At 38.9% G+C, this 19,129-nt stretch overlaps 1 protein-coding gene across 1 annotated transcript in view; it reads right to left on the reverse strand.

The window, feature by feature from the left end:
- The window catches only part of BMP5 (bone morphogenetic protein 5), a 55,553-nt gene that overhangs the window by 16,780 nt on the left and 19,644 nt on the right, over positions 1-19,129 (reverse strand). Inside the window, exons 2-3 of the mRNA XM_009879832.1 lie at positions 14,842-15,034; positions 8,933-9,081 (exon numbers count right to left, since the gene is read on the reverse strand). Coding sequence (XP_009878134.1) covers positions 8,933-9,081; positions 14,842-15,034 — 342 coding nt within the window. The remainder of the gene's footprint in view (positions 1-8,932; positions 9,082-14,841; positions 15,035-19,129) is intronic.

Here is a 19,129-nt window from a genome sequence, read left to right on the forward strand (position 1 = left end):
AATTCTTCTTTTCATGTGTTTGAGTTACTATTAAATAATTCAGTAACATTAATTTCTATATGTTCCAATCTTGTCTTGCAAGTCAGATATGAAAAACTGTACAGACTATTCTCTATTCATTGCAACATGGACAAACTAGCCTCTTACCACAAAGTTCCAAGTTTCCCCTCATTTCTAGAGGGAATATTTTTACTATTTTTCTTTATTTTTTGTTCCAATGACTTTCAGAATTTTAATTTTATCTGTAAAAGATTAATACCTTACCGGTGGACGTTTTAAGAATACTATTAGATTTATATACTGAGGGCTGTAAAGATGTGTGGAGGTTTTCTGAATTTAAATCTAGGTTCTCTGAATTTACAATGGTGGATATTGTGTGCGAAGCAAAATATCCTTCAAACCAATGTGAACTCCCTTTAAAATAACTTTTAATATTATTAAGTTTCCTCTGGGTTTCCTTTAGACTTCAGCAATGAGATGGCTATTAAGATTCCACAAGTTAAGGCTTACTTGGTTATTCAGGGTATAGAGATACGCTATAAAAAATTAATCCTGTAACCCACAGCCTTTTTACACACAGAAACAGCTTATGTGACTTTATTCCTTTATTTGCTCGATCTTTTAAGCAGCCAGCCTGAGTTTTTAGGACCCATTTGTTCAACTCATGAAAGGTATATGCGCTGAATCTGCTTCTAGTGCAGTCAACAGGAAAACTTTTATTGGCTTCTGTGGGTCCATCATTAAACTTTTTTCTCTTCGTTTATCATATACCTTAGCTTCACTGCAACTTTCAGAGGATGAAGCAATCAAAATATACACTGCCCTTGAGATGCTATATTTCTTCCGAGAAGGATCTCTGAACTGTTTGGTTTGGAAATTCAAAGTACATATGTTGTCTCCATTTTAGGTTGCTTCTGTGCAAAAGAAAGTTTGCATTTACAGAACTTCTATTATCCTTTATTTAAAAAAAAAAAAAAAAAAAAAAAAAAAAGTGTGTGTGAGGGAGATTTCCTTCAGTCTAAGAATACAAAGCTTTGCCCCTTCCTGAACAGGAGGTATTTCCAAGTATCCTGCTTCTGAAATGCACAAAGCTTTCTGCTGCAGCATTAGCTCCATCTGTGTGCTATGGGCTTGTTCGGTAGTCCTCACCTTTGTCCGTAGTGTGGATTTCAGAATACGGTAAGGAAAATCTTACCCTAACCTGAATTGGCCTTCGTAGCAAGAAGCATTCATGGGCTTCATTTTTAGTAAGTGGTTTTAGTCTATCATTTCTTGTAAGCATTTAGAAAACTGTCGGCTCGATGACAACTGAAAATCCAGGTCTCTCCAGCATGCAGTTGCTCCATACTGTGGTATTAGAGCAATATTTTCTAAAATCAGCTGAATGACTCAGGCTGACCTGCCTAACTACACCTTCCCTCAGAGCTTCACCTTCACCCACATGAAGCTTTTAAAACCAAAACAGCAAGGTGTGTCTCTGCTTCTCTCAAGCATCTCCAAACAAGAATTCAGCGTGGTCAAGCATTCTGAAAAATGGGTTTGGTTTTATACTTCCATCGTATCTTTAACTCTGAGGATTTAAAAGACTTTTCTTTAGACTTCAGAAGAAAAGAAGAAACTGCAAGAAACCAGCAGTCAGCTAGCGCCTGCTCCCCTGAACATAAGCGCTGCAATTGCCCCTACACCTAGAAAAAACAAATAAGCATAACAGATGGATTTAACTCTGTGCGGGGGCAATCCAGGGCCTTTGTATTCCTCACATTCTGGCATGCGCTTCTCAATCCTGCTATGATAATTTATTCTCTCTTCTCCATATTGACAGGTATATTTGGAGACTAAGACTTATTTAAAGCATTATGTTCCAAATCTGCTGAACTCCTTAGTCCTTATTCATATGATTTTGAGTCTTTGGCAAGATGTATTTGTTTGACTTGGCATTTACACGTATTTTTGGCTTTTATTCAGTTTGATAGTAAAGAGCCCTTAGCAGTTTGCATAAAAGGTTGTATGGAAGTGCCGGTTTGACTGACTGAACTGAATGAATATTATCTGCCTTTTCACATTCTGTCTCCTTACAATAAAGGAATCGCTGCTGCAAAAATAACTGTAAAGTTCAGCTTATAAAAAGGTGCTACCTCGACAATTCTGATGATTTTGGTTTTTTGTGTTTTTTTTTTTTACCAACAGAATAGCAATAGTGCTCAGGATCATAACTGTGGAGCTATTTGCTGTGTCACTATGTCCATTTTTCTGCAGTGACATGCAGTCATATCACACAATGCTTTTCATGAACTGATCAAGTTCCATCTTAAAAGTTCGCTTTTCCCCTCCAGCTGCTCCAAATGGAAATGCAAGAGCCCTTCAAGCTTTTAATAACAATCTGTCTCACAGTCCTGACCTGGAGACATTGCCTCGTTTTTCATGACATTCAGAAAGCTGACTTCTTCTGAGATCGCCAGTGTGGATGCCAATGACAGTGGTAAGATTTGTGACTTGGCTGTCTCTCCTCAGGCAGTATATATTTTATGCAAGGCATTGAGCAGACACTAATTTTGCAAGAGCTTTCAGCCATTATGCGTATTGGCCAGATTTACACTGGCAACACAGGACAATGAGTGATTCCAAGATCCATTATTTTGTCCTGAGTCATCGAACTGCAGCTAACCACTCATTTTGTTATGAAAAACAAGCACTTATTTACTTTCAAAAGTGTTCAACAAGCCACAAGACACATTTTACAGATTAACCACTACTGCTAGGTCACAGAAGTTATTTTGGTAATAATTTTATATATTTGTAGATATAAATGAAAACTTTAGTGATGTTGAGAATTCATTTCTGGTTTGCTGAAAAAAAAAAAATTTCCAATGCCACACCTATGGTTTCCTCCTCGTGGGGAGTGATATCTAAAATGAGGGTTGGGAAAGGCCTTTTGGAGAAAGACCCTGAGTATAGAAGGTCCAGTAACATCTAATATTTGAGCAAAAACTGTCCTGAGGCTCTGTCTGAAAGCTTGCAAAGTAGCTTTCCAAAATTAGATAGAGACTTACATGGTTTCTCATGCCTGAACAGTGCTCTTAAGAGCAATGGGTCTTCAGAGAAACAAAAGAATTGAGGTAGAGTTTGGCTACCAAAGCTTAAATGAAGGCTTATTAAAAAAAAGGAGAAGAGAAAGCCTAACAACATGAATGTGATGGTCCATATATAAGACATCCTCAACACTCCAACTCCAAAGTACTTTATACTGTCTCTATTATATCATCTGCATAAACTGTTATGCAAACTTTTCCTTTGGTGGACACATTTCTCTATATCAACATAAAATATGCTTTTGAAACAAGCTTCATGTGTTTTGTTAACTCTTCTGCTCCCTGAAGGTTTTAAGGAATTCTGAAAAATGGGTGGTCTTTGATGGTCTGCTCTGCATTTCCTAGGCTTCACAGATTTAGTCAAAACTAAAGATTTAGCTTTTGTTTTTAAAATTTTACATTTTGTTGTTTTGATTCAGTTCAGTTGAAGGAATTTTACATATCTTTTTGTGTTGATTTTGGTATCATAAAGTTCATGAAGAAAACACTTGGGACTATGTTAGGAACCACAGTATGCTGTATAACGTGGCAGTACCGTGTATGCTTACACGAAAAATCAGATGTAATCATACACAAATACACTTGCTAAGTACTTGATTTATCCTTTTAATTTCATGTACTTAAACTGTGAACGGTTTGTAGGAGTCCTAGGGCTTTTCTGCACAGTTTAAAATGTCTTCAAGAAGACAATAAAACACGGATAGATTAGATTAATTGGTGATCCACCAAAGAATAAAATTGATAAAAAGCCTTCTGAATGAAACGAAGCACAAATGCCATTATCTCAAAAATACTGGTGCTGAGAAGCAGATGTATCCTTCGTCTGTGTAGGGATCAGGGTGGAGGGGGAGTTGCACAGCTGTACAGCCAGGACCAGTATGCAGAAGTATGCAGTGGTTGCAGGAGACGGAGCAGAAGCCCATCTCACCTCCCTGACCCTCCTGCTTAAAGTAAGTGCGCCTTTACTAACGAAGGGTGTGTTCACACTGCTTGCTACAAGCAGACACAAGAAAATGCTGACTGTATTTCTGACCCAGCTGGAAACAGGGGTTACACCTTTCTGAGTAAATTAAAGAGTGCCCAGGAGTGCTCCCAGGCGCTGGAGCTGTATCATCTGCTCTGCTCAGGGTGGGAGGGTGCTCCTGGTGCACTTAGGTCCTATGCCAGCTCCACTGCAGAGTCCCCAACACCCCACGGCAGTGCTGCAGGGACCTCTCCCAGGGGGCAGCTGCAATGGGGTCACCCTGTTTTGGAGACTCAGAGAGTCATCCCTCCGGCTCATCTCACACGGCAGTATTTCTGACCGTGTTGAATTTACTAATGTAACTTTGGCCAAAGTCAGCTCTGAACCAGAACTCATGTAGCTGTACTTAGGCAGTGCTTGAGCCCAAGCTAATAAAACCTGCTGAGGGGCAGGATATATTAGCTCGGGTTCAGTGCTGTGCTAACATGGCTATATGGCTTCCAGATGGTTCAGAATTTAGGCAGAGCTATTGCCTGCCAAAGTCCATATATATATCAATATAAATATATATATCCTAAATTCCCCCACTGTAAGGACACTAATGAAGGTGAACTCACTCCTGATGCTTTGCCTGGTAAACACCAAATCCAAGAGACTTAAAAGTAACAACCCAGCAGCATCTTCCAGAGTACCTGATGGCTACCGTGTCATGTAAGTTAGGTGCCAAAGTTGACTGGGGGCAACCTTGGGATGAGATTGATAATGTTTAGTGTTGTCAAGGTGAGGCCAAGGCCAATGTAAAGCATGCAGCCAACTGCCTGAAGCAGCCAGGGTGCTGCCACAGGTTGCTATGGGTTGAAAGCAAGCCAGCCACCCTCTGTGACACAGAGAATGTGGCCATGCTGCCTCTCTGAAGGCTTCGTAGGAGAAAGGGACCTTGGAAGGCCCAGGCTGAAAGGAGGAGAGGCTAAAGAAGAGACAGTGTGTCTCTTAATGTCTCCCCCATCATCGCTGGTGAAGGACCTCACCGATCCTTCCTGTAGAATGTAGGATTAGGAGCCAAACCCCCTTCCAGGGGACACGTGTCAGAGTGTACCCAAATACATGCTGGAGAGAAAATTGGCCTTCCCCAGGCTTCACTTGGATCAAGGAACCTGTTTCTTTCATGTTTCCCTTTGCTCTGAGGAAAAAAATATACCTGAAGTAAGAGTCAGGGTCAGGGAGCTGAAGATTCCTGCCGCCTGCCCACCTCAAACAGCAAGAAAGCCGAAAGAAACCTTCCATAGGACTGTGGTAACAGAAATCATCATAACCAGCTTGGGCTTTTCAAAGTTGCCACCAGCTTATTCCCCTCTGATGTGCAGGAAGATGGAAAATAACTGGGAGCTGCAGTAATCTAAGAAAAAGTACAGAACTACATGGCTGTGGCCACTACCCAGGATGCTGTATTGACAGCTGTGTATTTGGAACTTGTTTTGTTCTGCTGATCATCAGTAGTCATCATTACACATTATCTCCCTCTCCCATTTTCAGTAGACAACACTAGATTCTCTTCAGGAATGATATAAATGGCAAAAGGAATACTCTTGCAGCTATTTATACTCCTCCAGTAAAAGCAATGTACCAACCATTGCTAACTTCCAATTATAAAAATGTTAAACGTTAATACAAAGGTGCTGATTCACTAGAATATGTTTTAAGTCTTAGGAGACATATGGTATACATACAGGAAAAGCGTCACATGGAGCTTTTTGAATTGTTTCTGCATCTGCATTGGTTTTATGCTGCAATTCATCTAACACCCGCACTTCCATCAGTGTGAAAATGAGCACCTCTCATTTTAAACACCATGGAGAGTTTTGGTGTCAAAAGGAGGGAATTAGCCAAAAGGGGATGCTGCAGAACATTGAGGAGACATTAAAAAAGAGAATAAAAAAAACCTGATCCTTAATTTACCACAGCCCCAGGGAAACAGTGCATTATATGTTGACAGCTTCCATATGTGTCATGCAAACCTTTATTCTTACTGTTCAAAATAAAACGTCCCATTAAGAGAAAAAGTCTACATTTCATGCTAAAATGAGGCGTATGATACCAAATACTGTCTTAAAGAAAAAAGAAAACACATTCCAATGTCATGTGGCTTTTTGTACTTTTTCAGCATTTTCAAAGGGGGAAAAATATGAATTAGAACAACCAGACATTCTTCCAAAGTTGTTTTTATCACACTGTTATATTAAATAGTTACAAATTTTTTTATTCCTCATGTAGACATTATTATTATTTATGCACCATCTTCAGGGATCACCAAAGAATTATGTCCACGTAAGTAATTGCCTAAAAAGTCACTGAAAGATAACTGTAAGAAAGATTACTGTTAATGGTAACAATATAGTAGCACCCTGGACACTCAGTAATTATTGGCACCCCATTTTAAAGGTGCTGCATGAATAAATCTAAAAATTAGCATGTATTTACAGATGTGATTATCCAGGGCCCCAGCGCAGCACCTGAATACCTCAAACGGGGATCCTCTGACTTAACAGAATCCCATTTAGTTTAATGGTCTCTTGCAACAGAAAGGTTAATGGATCAGGTCTTATCATAAATGTCTCTCCAGTGACAGGGGCAGAACTCCTCTACCTCCTGTAAACTCAGTGGACAGCTGGAGGCATGAAGAAATGTGCTTCAGACCTGCACGGCCTAAAGTTCACTTGAGCCAAGGGAAGGTTTTCCGGTTGATTTGAACCAGTCTCTGAGCTTTCATAGAAAACTGGTTGGAGGGAGGGTGGGTGGGGTTCCCTGGGTTACAAATTGAGTCCACTACATACTGAGTCATGTATAAAAATTCGTGTTCCATCTGTACACAAACATGTCATTCAACTGCTGGTGTTTCTAATAGCTTCCAGAAGTAACAGCAACCCAATAAAAATAATCAAAGCCTTAAGAGCAAAATTGTAAGGGCATGAAAGGATGATTTGCCTTATGCTAAGCTGAAGTGGTATAGCACAGGTTTCCCCTATAGTTTTGAAAACTTTAGTCCCTAGAAGGGCACTCTTCTTGCGTGAATAAACTGAAAAGGGAACAGAAAGTGAGAGAAGAGGGGAATTCCCTCCTCACTCGAGCAGCTGTGTTAAGAAATCCAAATAAGTGAGGTGCAGAAGGCAGAGCTGCCTGTGGCTTTGGAATTTAAAATAGAAAATTGTCTATCACCTTTCTGATCTTGGGAGTAGGGCAGGGGAAATATTTACATAAACTGTTCTTTTACAATTTCTTCAGTGTATTAACCTAAAGGTTTCCTTTTATCCATACAAACTTGCCTGCTGTTTACTGAACGGATATAATTTTGAGGCTAGAACCAACAAATTGCTGGTTCCAGGGTTTCTTAATGAATGCCTTTCATGGATATTTAATTTTCAATAATTTCTGTATTTGAATCTCCTGGAAAAAGAAGTAAAGGATGGAGTTTATTCTGGAGCAGGAAAGCTGGCCAGAAGCCAGTCCACCTAATTTGTATGCCTGACGGAGGTGTCACCTCTCCAGAATTTTAAGGGCTTAAAAATGGCCTCGCAAAACCAGGCTGCCCAGCAGAGCCGCTCCTCGTACAGCCCGAGCTCAGGTGCGGTGCCTGTGGAGGCTGGTTGAATGCAGCAATGACAAGGTCTACCTTGCATTGCCGCCTTCCTTTTTCCACTGACAGTTCTCCGACCATACAGGCAATATTAGGTGTAATGGCCGTCCGCTCCGCTTCAAGCCTGCCAACTCCTTTTTTAAGCATCAAGCCTAAAGGAGGACAGTTTTTGTATAACTCTCCAGCAGCCAGAGCACTTGCTGAAAAAGTATGAGAGGCTTTGTTCACAGCCCAGTTGAGCCTGAGGGAGAATTCAGATCAAAAACAATGAGAAAATGTAGCCAGAACAAAGAAAGAAGAAAAAAATATTAATCCTTACACCAGGGTTACTTCTGCTACTCATTAACATTATGTCAGCTAAGGTTTAGATTAACTAGCATCATAGATCCCTTGACCACTGACATAAAAAGCTTTTTGACAAGAAAGAGCTAAATCTGAAAGTTTGCTTGTAAAGTAGTATGGATTAAGTGAACCATCACAGAAAAAACAGTATATAAGTCTCTTTTTATTAGTTTCTAAAGAAGTCTAAGTAAAGAACATTTCTTCTAAAAATATTATTTTGCATTGAGATGCATTTTCACTTTTTAATGAAGAGCATAACTGTGAATCATGTGGTAGCCCAGTAAATTTGTACTAAAATCCCACAGCTCTGCCTTTGGTTTTGATAGTGTTCTTTCTAATTTTCAGCTAATTAAAATTTTAAAGATTTCAAATTTTTAACTCGTTTCAAGATAAAAAAGTTTTGAAATTAATTTTTCTTTTCCCTGAGCTAGAAGAACAATTCCTACATTACCCTGTTGTCAACCTTCTCCAACATCAGTACCAGAGGCTATGAGGTACCTCCTGAACTGTCCTGAGGGACTTTTTATACTTTTCTCAATGCTTCAGCCCAGAAAGGCCTTTAGAAACTTTCTAAAACAATTCCACAAATCTGCTTGAGTTTCCATAATGTCATCATCAGTGGAAGAACATTAAACTAGAACTTCATTTTCTATGTAGGACGTTTTGTCTCAAATTTCATTTATTTTAACTTGATTCAGTTAGCTTTATAATTGCCATATTCTACAGAACTAAGAATAATAGAAAGCTTGCAGACTGTAGCTATGGCAGGATACAACTTGTGTTCTTTGCTTATAAACTCGCAGTGAATTGTCACCCAGTCAAGTTAAAAACACCCAACCAGAAACGTTTGCCAGCAAGAGATGACAAGAGCGTATATGGCGTTATGATCTACAGTTATGATCTTACCGTCCCCGGTTTCAGCGCAGAGTTGCAAGCCCAGATTGTTCTGTGGATTAATCACCCAGTGATTGCTGGTCACAGTAATGTCAAACACAAACCAGCCCACATCAGAAGCTTGAGCCTTTCTTGTGTCTAACAGGAACAAGTCTGCATCCCTAAGTTAAAGAAAATAGAGTTAAGGCATTCAAATACTATTTTTTTTTTGTCTCTAGTTTCCTTGCTGACAATAATTTCCTGGAGTCCAAATGAATAATCCTTTGACATGTCCTCATCACAACACAGTACAGCATGTGCTGTAGCTAACATGTAATTGTTAAGTATAATACAGGTATTTCCCCTGAGAGGCCTTTCTGAAATGAGTCTCAGCATGTGAAAACTACAGCTCTGGAAAATCTGAAAAATCCAGCTTCCTGATATAAATACACGAAATATATAGTTGAGGCTGCGTATAAAGGATTCATCTTTCAGCACTAGAATGTCTCAGGAAGATTAACTTTTATAAACCATTCAGCATAAAAGACAAAAAATGTCAAAATCACGTTCCAATTTCAACTAAAATTCAAAGGCACAACGTCACTGAAAAAATCTGTTATTAATAACATATGACAGCAGCTATATCATATGGCAAAACATGAATAGATGACAGTTCAGACAGTTTCATATTAGTACAGATGTTTAGAAAATAAGTCTTTATATCAAAGTAGAAATTATATATCTATTCAATAATGTAATTATTACATTTTAACCCTCAGTTCCCTGGTTTATTCTCAAATTTGTTCCCATGAAATCTTCCAGTAATTCAGAAGGGCTGCTCAGGGGAGTTAGTATAATCGTGTTACTAAATGTTTAGCATGGATCGTTTATTTGTTCTGTTTTCACATATCTCCTGACACAATTGGTTCCAGAACCACATCTGTATTACAAATAATTTAGTACAATGACCACACTAAACCCAAGATATTTAACTCTCATCAGTGTCATTTTACATGCTTCTACAAAGCAGCATGCATTATTAAAAACTGTTTTCACCATTTAGCGTTTTAAACCTAAATCGATAGTTACAGAAACCTATTTCTTTTCTGCCATAAATAGTAATCAAAACAATAATATACAAGAAAAAATATTTTATTCTAAACTTTGACTGTCGAAGTCAACTAAAGACAGCTTTGGTTTACAAAGACCTTGGAATCATGTTGTTACCTTACAGACTGCATGAATATACACTTAAAGAGGTAAGACAGACAGAAATAGGCTTTGTGTAGAAAAAGTGGATTTAAAATTGCAGTGGTTCTGTCACCATATTCTTATGTTGCTTAATCGCAACAACATCATAGGAAGTTACTGCCTTATCTAGACTAAACACTGTAAATGCACCTAGAAGGTGTGATACTGGAAAAAAACATCTTGTGTAGCTCTTGAAACTGTGGTTATTCAGCACTCGGGAAAATAAGACCAAATGAACTATGACAAGCAGATGTTTATTTACATGAGAGAAATATCTGCAGAATTAGGTTAAAGAGCTCAAAAAAAAAAAAAAGAAAATTGAAAGGGCTTTCTTTCAAGTCACCTTTTTTTTTCTTCTGTTAAAGGGTAATCTTTTGCTGGGGTCTTATCACTCCCATTCTAGTAGAACTATGCTAATGACCACACAAGGAGAAAACATACGTTCTCCCTCTGGAGCTAACATGAAAACAGTCTTACAATTCAAAAGAGCCTGACCTGTTATGCTAGCACTGAACAAATTAACAACGTACCACAAGCTCATAAATAGTACTCTCTGGAGTCTTAAATGCCAACTTTTTTCTCTAATAAGCCATTTTATCGGAATTTAAAGCTGAAAGGTTTAATTCGGAATGTGACAGTCTTTAAGATGTCTTTTGATAAATATTTCTTGTGTCATTCAGTAGTTTTAATAGAAAACTACAAAATTGTTTGGAATATAAAATATTACAATATCACAGCACTATAATTTCACATTTGTCTTGTCTCCTCCTAGAATACATAATTGTTTTCCCATACAGATTCTTTCAGCTCCAAACTTTGCTGGGACTGATATGAAACGTTCTCAAAAGTCAGGATGTACAATGTCTCGTATGCCAAATCAGAATAGGGCACTACTCATGGTATAGTCCAGAAACCCCTATAATGGACAAATTTCCTCTGTGGATCTCTCCTCAGTGTGACTTCATTATTTTGTACTGCAGCAGAAACTCCACATCAAAGTGTCTTTGGCATTGATATGTCAATCTTCTTGTCTGCCTTCCTACAAGCATAGTGTTCTGGCTAAGGTAGTAGACTTTAAGAGGCGGATTGTTCTTACTCATTACCTCAGCAAATGAAACAAAAATTAGTTGTGGTTATCTAGAGAAAACTAGAACTGATTCTCAACAACACATAGTAGAACAGAGAAAATGTCTCCAGGCCAATGCTAATGATTTAGGCCATATAACAGCAATTTACTACAGAAATTCAAAGTATTCATCAGGAAAAAAAACAACTTTTTTCACAATTGATATAAACAAAGGGTGAAAACCCGCGCCCTGAGAAGGCAGTGAGAGCTGTGGGATCAGGATTCCCCCATTGGCTGGTGTCATTCACTTAAATTTCTCATCACATTTGGTGACATTTTTAATTTTAAAATTTTCCTTTGTGAAAAGAAAAAAACAATCACACTTAAAATGAAAAACAGCTGCAAATTTTGGCTCTAATTTTAAAAAATATTTCTATTTAAAAAATAGCCCACAACACATAATAAAAAAGTAAGGCATTATGTCGTAAATAGCCTGAAATGCAACAGTGAACACATTCAGGCAGAATACAGCTGATTGGCTTTACCTTTATGGAGGCTGTTTAAGTTTAGTGATCTCAGTCTGGTCCCAAATGGCCAGTTGTCTACAGCACAAATGCTACCACAGTCAAGAATTTCAGCAAAGAAGCAGCGGGCAGAACGTCTAAGAAGCTCCAGATCTCCTGGGTCACTCAAGGAAGTAAAGGTGGAATAAACCATCTATATGTTTCTTGAAACCCAGCAAAGTTTTCAACCAGATCAAATCACAATTACTACATAATAGGCCATCCCCATAATGCTGTTTCACCTCTCGCCTCATTCCAGGAAGCTGCTGTAGTATCTTAATGCCACTTGAGGATTCCCTAATGTGGGAAGAATCCTTGGGGTTTAGTTAAATTAGTGGCTAGCTGCCACCAGATCATGAACAAGGATTTGGCCTGTTGGACTACATTACTTTCGTCATGAGAATCAGATCCGGGTAGGAGTACATTGGCAGGGCTGTGTAGGAAAGTTTGCCTTGCCATGAGCTGCGCTTTACACGCTTACTTAGAACGAATAGAAAACTTCAATCCCAAAGACTGTCATTTCAGCAAACTCCGAGCAAATTCAATACATGCACGCGTCAGTGGCCACGCTGCCACAGAGACAGAAAAATGTTCAAGACTACAACGTAATCCTTAGTCTGCAACTCAGAAACCCTAAACCCTGACCACTCCTTGCCTGAAAGCATGGCAGGACTGCTTTTGGGACTGCAGAGCCTCATCAGACACTCATGTTTCCTGTTCAGAGCAAAGAAGGGAGGAGGAGCAGTGTCCAAGACAGATGTTTTGCTGTGGTATGGCACTAGTAAAGAGTGTGGGACATTATAGAATCATAGAATGGTTTAGGTTGGAAGGGACCTTAAAGGTCACCTAGTTTCAAACCCCCTGCCATGGGCTGGGACATCTCCCACTAGACCAGGTTGCTCAAAGCCCCATCCAACCTGGCCTTAAACACCTTCAGGGATGGGGCATCCACAACTTCTCAGGGCAACCTGTGCCAGTGCCTCACCACTCTCACATTCTCTCACCCTCACATTCTGCAGTTGCAGCTTCTGAAAATTTTGCACCTAAAATTTCATGTACATATGTAGGACAAACCTGGTATGACAAAGTCAAGAATAACACTAATGAAGTCTAGCCCCCAGAGCAAAATCTGAGACTTCATTGGAAAAAAAAAAAAAAAAAAAAAAGGATAAAATATTCTTGGGAGTTCTTCTGTCTGGAGGTATCAAGATACAGCTGGGAAAAGTTCCTTGTTTTTAATTTGAACAGTGGTGAGCTTGTGGTCTTCTCCCATCCTGTCCCACAGAGGCATTTGCCTCTATGTACTCCATATCTGCATAGAGACTGGCAAAATTAGCAATAGAAGGGGAAACAGTCTACATCTGAAGTTTCTGTAGTTATACGGGTGAAATCAAATAGGTGGTATATCATTGCATGTCCCACTTTCCAGCATCATGCTTCCATTAGAAGACATGGGCTTTTATGTTTATAAATGGAAATATAAAACGTTTATATATTTATGTATTGAAGGAAATCAAGTGCATTCTTTAATGGTTTCACACAGACAGTTGTCATTTTAACAAGTCAGATAATGCTGAAGTGTGATCTTGCTTCATAGTAGTAAGCAGTTTTTCTTTCTCTGAAATAGAATAGAAACCACTTACTGGGAAAACACTAAAAAAAAAATCCCCAAAACCCAAAAAAGAAAATGTCAAACAGATTAGAAAAACTAGCTTTTCTCATTAGTTCTTAAAAAGAATCCATTGAGTTTCCAGATGAAGAGTGTTCATCACCTTAGCCTTGACCTGTGCTCTTAAAAAGATATGGTTTTTTTCCTTCCCATTTCTTTCCTTCCTCTGGGAAGTTTCTTTTAGAACCTATGTCAAAATAATTTTTGCAAGCTGAAGACAGAGGTTAAAAAAAAATCCCGCACTATTTTATTCCTGCCCAAATTTACTAAGAAGGCAGAAGGTATTCTGGAAGGATGAGTGCTTTCCCTCCTGTTGGTTTTGCTCCATTGATATGAAATGACTCTCTAATATAAATAAAAATTTTATAACTTGACGTTCAGAGATCTCACCTGGAAGGTAGGTACAAGCTCAGGCTTCTGTGAGCAGAAAAGAGATTTGAACTCTGGCCCAGCCTTTGAGCTAACTAATTTTATTTTCTCCAGAATACTCTGCAAGTTTAGGCTGCCATTTTCTTTGCTTTTGCTAAAAATGCCCAGGATAGATATATTTCATCTGTTCCAAGATGAGGGAGAGTTTTTGTTTGTCTCAAAACAATCCTTTTTTCTTCCACTTTTCTGAGAATTGACAATTTAAGTTCAAAATGCAAATTTGGGGTGAGTGTAGGTTTTTCCAGAAGCATCTTGGAATTGCTACTGGTTTTTAATGGGATTTTTCAGGTATTTATCTACTTTGCCCAGTGAAATCTGGTCATTTATTTACTCAGGTCTTGCAGAGTCTTGGAAATAGGTCACACACGGAGCTCTGCAAACTCAGATTCAGAGATTTGCTCATGTGTAACATCATATTTGTTTTCATTTTCAGTTATGGTGAGCCACATGTGTTAACTATGCATATGTCATCTTAAAGCCAGTGCATGACTTTATCTTTTAATTACATTCGCCAGAATATTAAAAACATGCAAAAAACCCCCATGCTCCTTCAAACATAAACAAAGTTGAACAGTCTATCTGCCTTTAAGGAGCTAAATGAATCTTGGCTGGTAGTACCTCAGCATCAGCAAATGGTGCATTTCCCAAATCCAGACACTTGGACTGTGCATACGACTTCACCATTTGCTCGCTGAGAACGTGACCCCTCACCCCCTCTGTGCATGGGCAGATTGTTTGGTGAGATTGGACGGGTAACTCCTGATAAACCTGCAATAAATTACATTGAAGATAAGTTTTATTCTTGCTGAGGGGTTGTCATTGCCTAGGAATTAATACTGCACAAGCCACAGTGACAGCAATAGTGCCCTGCGAGGGTATGCTTGTGGTCAGCTATTGTCTCCCTACTTCACACAGAAACACGAGACGTTACTCAACTCGTGATACGCTCATGCCAACGGGGTACCTGTTTGGGTACTCCTTGATGATCTGATATATGCTAATCTGAATTGTTTCATTCTCAAAGCGACTGCTGCTTCGGTCTTTGTATATCCGGAATTCGGCTGCTGTCACTGCTTCTCCGTGCGGGATTTGAGTAAGGTCAAAGCGAAACTCTTTGTAGTGCCTTCGCTGGTGGGAGAAGTCCTTGTCCCTTTCAACTGTGAGAAAAAGAGATGAATGTAAATTAAAGAGGTGAAACGAATGCCCATTTCCCATGATTAATGAAGCGTTCCCTGTGCTTGGGAGTAAACAAACAGGACAATATAAAACTGTGCAAATAATAAAACCACAAGCCCAGGCATACTTCCAGTTAGAGGAAATTCCACCAGCCCAGTGTCTTCAGTTCAAAAGAAAAAAAAACTTGGTGGCTTTTATATAAATTCCAGAAGCTGGAGTGGAAAGAATATCGAAAAAAGCTGAAAGAGGACATGTTGTAAAGTAACTAGAAATATGGACAAACTAAAAACTGTGAAAGGATTTAGGACTTCACTGTAGCCATAAACACAGCAGTAGTAATGTCAGACCCACAGCTGACTTTGGAAAACACTAATTGCCACTAATAACCAGGCAGATGAGAGGAATGCTGCTCATTTCCACTTAACGTAATAAATTCGGAAGTGGTACTAAAGTGTGCTGCGACAACTATATATTTAAGAAGCAGTTACATCATATAAATCAGCACATATTGTACTCTAATGGCATAAACGTCATCTTGCCAGTGGTCAGAAGAAGGAGCCATGAACCAGGGCTGAGTGGTTCTGGCACCCCAGCAGCAAAGGGAGCACCACTCCTGGCATGAGAAGTCCCCTCAAACCTGCTGTAGGTGGGCAGGTGCAGCGGTCGCTGCTTCTGACACTGCCACAATTTCATATAAAAAAGTTAATGCCATCATTGTTTCATTCAGGATTGCACAAGATTTTAAGGGGAAGTAAACAGAGGATTTAGTTTATTTGAGTTTACAACTGACTTTGAGTTAATTCCACTGTGTGTTGCAGTTCTGACCCTGAGTTAGGAGCAACTTTTGCAAAGGAATACGTGTTTTGATGTGGCAAGGGAATCTACAGGCCACAGGACTGGCTGATGACCCTCTCATGGGATTAATACTTCAGATTTTAGGGACGTGGAAAGGAAAATGATCCATGGTTTCCACTGCCACAGAGTGCAACGTATCATTGACCTGTGAAGCAGCTGTGTTTTGCGAGAATAGAGTACTTCTCACTTCTGGAGAAGTTCCACCTGCCTGGTGAGATAGGTGCTTTGCTTCACTGCTGGTGGACAAAGCCTAAAACACTCAGAGCTGGGATTCGGTTTGGATAACCAGCTAAACATTGACAGCTGCACTCAGCTCTGCTAAATGGTCCCTCCTATAACCCCTGCTCTTTTACTGCATTTTAATTTTAACAGTCCTCAGACCTGAGGAAGGAACAATGTCAGTTCTGCAAAAGTGGATATTTAGATTACTAAATCTTACATGTATAAATAAAATGCATATGTTGTTACAAATCATGTGTATATTTATACTTATATGCTCATGTGTATGTGTATTCCTATGCAATTTCATCTATATACACAATGTGTATGTGTTTGTATGTCTGTATAAATATATAACTATTTATATATAAACCTGCATACGTGTATTATTATAATGTATACGTGGTCTTACAAATTAGAAATGCACTAAAAGAAAAAAAATGTTTTGGGCTTGCCATATAAGGGAACACTTACAGACATATTAAAGTGAGAGCTATTGAAGGAAAAATATTTACATTATTTTCAGAGCAGTAGTTACTAGTTAAGTCACCTGTGGCCGTGTAGCTAGTCCCTTACAGTACACTTCCCTTTCACCCTTTCGAAAATGTAAACTAGCCTTGTTTTCATTCGCTTTTTTTTTTTTTAATGTACAAATCTATGTTGCCTTAAGAACCACCAAAAATAAAATGTGTAGGCTATAAGAACACTTCATCTTCAGTGAAAATGAACTTTCTCCTGGCTGACAAAAGGAAAATTGTCTGTTAACTGTGAGGTTTCCTTGGCTCAAGTGCGTATTTAGCTTACATGGGTTTGCCATGGTACGCTACGTAGAAAAAGTAAAGCAGAAAAGAGGCAGAAGCATGTAAACGGGCTGCTCTGTACCCGAAGATGAATGGGCTGCTACTGAAGAGAAACAGGATACAGCCTATTTAGCAGCTCTGCTGCCCGGTTCTAAACTGTGAGATATATACAGAGATCTGACTTGAGGTTTGGGGTTTGTTTGCCTTTTTTTTATTATTTTTTTTTCCCCTAATGTCCATGATTAGCCTTTCATTTTGGAGCAAACTTGGCAGAGATTAGCATATGCAAATGCACAGGACCAGGGAGGATTTTTCTAGTGCAAAGAGTCTGCTGCAAGTTTCTAAGGTTATAACTCAGCATTTTGAAGCTAACGTTGAACAGTTACATCAATAACCTTAAATGAAAAATATATTAAAGGCAGATTTAAAGTAGCAAACCTTTTTGATATCTCTGGTTAGTACTTATTCAACAAGTATTTACCAGCATGTGTGGGTAACTAAGCACTACCGGCTATGAGTAAGCATTGGAGAATTAGACGCTGAACAAAGGGTTTAAATGACAGTACTCCTGGCCTGTTTCTTTTTTATTTTGGTTTGAGGTTTCCTTTTGTCTAGTTTCTTACAAGTACCTTCTAATTAGTAACATTAGTTTGGAAACAACAGTTCTATGCCTATATGTTTTATTTTGGTCAGAAACATCTACAATACCCTGCGATAGCATCAGTGGGGTTCTCTCAGGACCACTCACAACTGCTGAAGGAATACTGATAGCCACTTTCTGACAAGCCCAAAATGAATTATTGCAGCTCACACAGATAGTACTTATCTGTGTTTCCATGTATACCCAGGGAAGAGACAGCACTGCCATCTGAAAGGGACACAAGTTCAAAATTTCCTTGGGTCGAGACAGCAATTTACAGGCTGGCCAGGACTTGGGAGTAGCAACAGCCTGCGGAAACGAAGGGCTGTAGGACACCGTGGAAAACTCTGAGTCCAGGGAGGTGCCGCTCTCCACAGTGAGGCCAGAATCTCAAACCATGATTTTCTGTCGGCCAATGTATAAAACATAAGAACAATTTTTAGAAATTTAGACAAGTTAAGATCCTACATCACATAGTAGGCTGAAAAAAAGCAGTGGCTGTGATGTTGTAATACTGACTGATGACTAGAACAATAGTCGAGTTATAAACGCAAAATGCTATTTAATGATATTGAGCACTTCAATACCACAAAACATGCATAATTCTTGATCCTTTCTGCATCTAATAAATGCCTTGTTGGGCAAGACTGTGAATGCTCAGTAGGGTATCTCTCAGGTCCTTTATCCTGCTTGAATGGCATGAAGTGCGGGGCGGGCACCATGTCTCAAATACTGTCTTTCAAATACTATTTCACATACAAGAGGTTTTCAACACTGGCAGCCCGAAAAACACAGGTTAAGATTTTTAAGTGTTCAGTTCTTCCAGAGCATTCTCATGTCATTCCAGCTCTGCTCAGTTCATCTGCCAAAATGCATCTCTGTGGGACCGATCACAGCATTTGAAAACTGGTTGACCAGAAAATAAGGAAGTCCTTTTTTAACCATTGGAGGAATATAATTTTTCAAAGTAGAAATAACTGGAATATTATGGTCAAAGCTAATTACAACAACATCCTTCATTTGCATTCATTGATCAGGATTCTTAGCATCAACTTTTTAAAATGTTATTTTTATACCACCTGAGACTAATATATTCAGCACTATGGTTACATCAGACAAATGATGACTCAGGGGAATATCACAAACACCTGTGTGTAAGATGGGAAAGAATGATATTTTCCACCCATGTGGCAAACTGATGAAATATTCATACTGTATTAACACTAAGCCCAACTCTAAGAAGAAGGAAGACAAATTTATACCAAAAAGATATTTTGGAAAAGGATTCATCTTTTACACCAAGAGAAAATATCATGCACTAATTTTCATTGACAAATGTGTCTTCTGGAAAAAAAAAATAAAGCACATATATACATGGACAGTATAATAAGAAATCGGTATTTTACCAATTCAGCTATATATGTCTGATTAATTGAGCTTAAAAAAATTAAAAGTTTATAGCAATGAGCTTAGGTCATAGTGCATGAAGGACCTTTAGATGTACTCTTTCATTAGTGATTAGCTCGCCACTGATGTGTGCTTTGCTTTTCCTGAAGTGGTTG

Source organism: Charadrius vociferus, unplaced genomic scaffold (assembly GCF_000708025.1).
Source record: "Charadrius vociferus isolate BGI_N301 unplaced genomic scaffold, ASM70802v2 scaffold342, whole genome shotgun sequence".
Classification (NCBI taxonomy): Eukaryota; Metazoa; Chordata; class Aves; order Charadriiformes; family Charadriidae; genus Charadrius; species Charadrius vociferus.